This window comes from Acanthisitta chloris, unplaced genomic scaffold, assembly GCF_000695815.1.
Source record: "Acanthisitta chloris isolate BGI_N310 unplaced genomic scaffold, ASM69581v1 scaffold22228, whole genome shotgun sequence".
NCBI classification, from domain to species: domain Eukaryota; kingdom Metazoa; phylum Chordata; class Aves; order Passeriformes; family Acanthisittidae; genus Acanthisitta; species Acanthisitta chloris.
The window spans coordinates 11,999-16,067 of NW_008686768.1; the positions used below are offsets into that span (position 1 = coordinate 11,999).

The window sequence follows — 4,069 nt, forward strand, 5'->3', positions numbered from 1 at the left end:
TGAAAGACCAACCTGTAGTCACTTGGTGCAGGGTGCTGCAGTTTAGCCTCAGTGGGTCACCAAAAAATCTAATGAGGTACTAACACTGTGGTGTCCCTTGGCACTAGCCTGTGGAGGTGCAATTTACAGGGAACATTTCTGCAGTATTGGTGTGCACAAAACCTCTTCCTACTTGAGTGTAGTATCTGCTGTCAGGTTCTTCAGTGTGGAATTGGCAGATAACAGGGTTTAAGTCTTTAAATCTGATTCTTCCAGTAAGCTTAATCCTACATGAGAGGTACAATGAGTAGTCCCTCTGAAGCTAAGCAGGTATAGCTGCTTGCACATTTGGCCATGTTGTGTTCACAGAAGTATGTATTTTTTATGGGGCTTGTAATTTCCAGAAAGGTGCATTTTTTTTAATGCTCCTTGGGTTAGACTCTTTCTTACAGCTACTTTCAGTGATGTTAGCTGTGCAGTACCCTGAAACCTTTGCTTCTGTGCTTATAAATTTTAGTTGAAAGCAAACAGCTACTGGAAAATACTATGTAGTAGTAGTTTCATGTTTCAGATAAAAGTAGCCCTCTGTTAAATAGCCATGAACAACATTATTTTTCTTATGCCTTAAAATATGGAAGAAACAGGGTATGAGAAGCCCTTTGTTACCAAAACAAAACCATCAAATTTTGGTCCCTTATAGCCTTATACTTTTTTATTTGAATGCGCTCCAAAGAAGATCACCTCTTCAGACACAAGGCACTTTGCTTGGTTTGGTTGCTTTTGTTTCTTTTTTTCCAGTTAAGTTTGCTTTTGTTGTCGTGTTTTGTCCTACTTTGTTTTATGTTGCGGGTTGCTAGGACCTGGATAAGACCCAGGACGACTTACTGAAACACCAGGCTAGCATTAGTGAACTCAAGCGCAATTTCATGGAATCCACACCTGAGCCACGCCCAAATGAGTGGGAAAAGCGGCGTATCACACCTCTGTCCCTACAGACGCAAGGGGTATGTCACTGCCGGCGCCTGTCCCCGTGCGTTTCCATACCACCCTCATGTCATACTGTAAATGCAGTTTGTCCTTTAGATTAACACTTGTCTCATGTAATATCTGTTTATACTAAGTATGCATTAACTTTTTTACCACTTGCTATTGGACCTGACTTTAAAGAGTGTGTGGAATTCTATTCTTCTACACGAACAACTGAATTAGAAGTAAATGGAAGCGATGGCAATATTTTCCTCTTGTTAAGGACATCTTAAATTTCACTCATTTGCAGAGATGGATGGAAATAACTTTTCAGTGACAGTAGAACTTTTCCCTTTTTTTTCCTCTCTCTCTTTAACTCTTCATAGGAGCTTGTGCATAAATACACACAAACTGTGTGTTGTTTCAGAAGGACCTTATGTGATCAGTTAATTTACAGTGTTTACTTCCTTAGGGTGCATTTAATGGAGTTGTTAAAGTTTACTTATCTTAATCTTCAAAAGTCTGTAAAATGAATTTATCTACTTTTTCTCTATACCTCCTTTCTGAATGAACCTTGAAACAACAGTCTGGTAAACAGTTTTCTACAAATACCATCCTGAATGCTTCTGGCAAGAAAACTGCCCAAATAAATTTCTCATGCTATTTTGAAACTTTTAGTTTTATTAGGTTATTTGCTGCTTCTTTCAGAGGGTAGAAGAGCAAATCAGTCTTCAAAAACAATCAGTTTATGTTGTGTTGTTATCTTTTTCTATCACCATGGTTCCCACCCTTCCCTCCTTAAATGTATTGTTGTCCTATCCTCTTAAATTCTTAAGTATCCTTTTCAGCCCACGGAGAGGTGAACTTTCATTTAAGCAGCTTGATGCTACCAAGTAATTTTTGTTAATAGGACATTATTTCAGTAAGATACTTAAGCAATCTGAACTGTGAGTATGTGCATACAGATAACACAATCACTGACTGAATGGATCACTGCTTTAATGGCTATTTTGCTCATTTATGGTTCCTGCCAAGAAATTCCTCAAATTTCTGAGCAATACCTAAATATTTCTACACATGGTGGTATATGCATAGGTACAAATGTTGGTCGTATTTTCCAGTATTCATGACACATTCATTTATTGCATAGCTATAAATACTGGTTTCGTTTAAAATAGACATTTATGTAAAAGTGTAACTTAATTTTTATTATGTGGTTGTGTGTATTTTCTTTGTTGATTTCTTTGTATTGAAGTTGAGTCCCCTCCAAGTTATTTTATCTGTGTTTTTTTAAGATCATCTAGTATGTTCTGTCACTTTCAGATGGTTTGGTTTTATGTTTATGTATAGTGTGTGTCTGTCTCATTGCTTGTTGATTTACACTGGTTTTATAAAATGAAAACCAAATAGAAAAAAGGAGACCACATTTTCCAACTGAAAACACTGCCTGGGAAGGAGAAACAATGGACTGCAATGCCATGGATTGCTGGAGCAAAACCAGAGGAAACTGATAAGGTGGCTGCCCTGAAACCTACTGCCTTTTCACTGTACCTGCTGTGGGCTAGCTTGGGCACTTCTTTCTTTTTCCTTTGCTTGTTTTTTTTTTTTCTCCTTGATGGATATAGCTTTTTTAAAGCTAATACTGAAAGAAGGTTGAGTTGCACACCAGGATCTCTGGGTGTATGTGTGTATATATACACACATATATGAATGCCAGCAACATTTTGCTTAAAACATCAAACTAGCTATGAAGGTCTGAATGGCTACTATTTGAAAAGAACACCAATTTTTCACTGGAAAATTACTGTATTTGATGTGGATGGGGTGACAGCACAACATGCATTTCCATTCTGTATGGAAATAATTGCCTGCAGTTATTTGACACTTCACACAAGAACTCTTTGCTTTGTGTTCACTATGCAATCATTATTGCAATCAATAATGCTGTATAAGCAGCTTCGTTTCAAAGTCGTCCTGAGTACCTCCACACTTCCACACCTTTCTCTTCATCCAGGGAAGGAGGGAGGTGGTGTCCCCTCTAAGCTAGTTTAACATTTGTGTAATGAAAAGCACTCTCTAACCAGTGGGACTAGTAGCAGTGTGATAGTGATGATGAGTAGCAATTGTGATGCTGCTTTTTTACATACCACTTTTGGACTATGAGGTTCATGTGAAGCTGTCAGTCCTATTTCAGTATCATATATAAATATGAGGTTTGGGAAACTGTATTTCCATCTTGAATTATTTGTTGATGGATGCAGAGAAGGCTAGGTTCAAGTGTTCTGCTACCCCCAATTTATAAACTTGCTGGTATTAGTAGACTAATACATCACTCAGTCATACCTTTGGCTCTGTGTTTCCTTGCCTGTCTTTTAGGATAGTTGGGCAATAGATGAGAATAAGGCAGGGATACCACTGCTAATATTCTTTCTTTCTGCCTTCTTTTGCTCTTCTGAAAATACTTGCAAATAAGTAATTTCCTGTGTATGAGCAGTGTTATTTTGGGTACATCTCTTCTGTGCCACTATACTTCTATATCACCATACATTCACCAGTGCACAGCATCTGTGACTTAATTAAACAGAAATCATCACACAAATATGTAACAAATATATATGTGAAATGTTATTTTATGGATATCACCATATTATTTTTTCTTTAATCCATGCCCTGCAGTTTGTAAACAGTATTTCATGTTAGAGTCTATGACTGTACCAGAAGGAGTTTGCCAGAAATGTAAGCATCTTCACAGGCTGATACAAAATTGAAGAAAAGTGCAAATGTAATGATTTTTATTAAATGCTTCCTCAAGGAACAAGGGCTACATTATCAAACAAAAGACTAGAAGACTAAAAAAATTGAAGGTGGTAAAAGGCAAAAAGATGGGTGGTATGTGCCTGCCTTTAATTGCATATATATGTGGGGGGAGAAAGACAGTTTGACCACATACCGCAGAAAGATTTTGGGCTTCCCCGCTTTTTTTTTTTTTTTTACTGCTTTGACTGGTCAGAAAATGTGGTAGCAGAGAATGGTAAAAGGAGGATCATGGACATTTTTGCCTTTTGATGTAATCTGCTAACAGATGAATATTTATTGGGTGCAGTAAACTAGGGGAAAAAAAAGT

The 4,069-nt window shown here is 37.4% G+C and overlaps 1 protein-coding gene across 1 annotated transcript in view; it reads left to right on the forward strand.

Moving 5' to 3' along the window:
* The window catches only part of LOC103807591 (band 4.1-like protein 2), a gene marked incomplete at both ends in the record, with an annotated part of 10,980 nt that extends 9,997 nt beyond the window's left edge, over positions 1–983 (forward strand). Inside the window, one exon of the mRNA XM_009080324.1 lies at positions 837–983. Coding sequence (XP_009078572.1) covers positions 837–983 — 147 coding nt within the window. The remainder of the gene's footprint in view (positions 1–836) is intronic.
* Between the last annotated feature and the right edge of the window lie 3,086 nt (positions 984–4,069).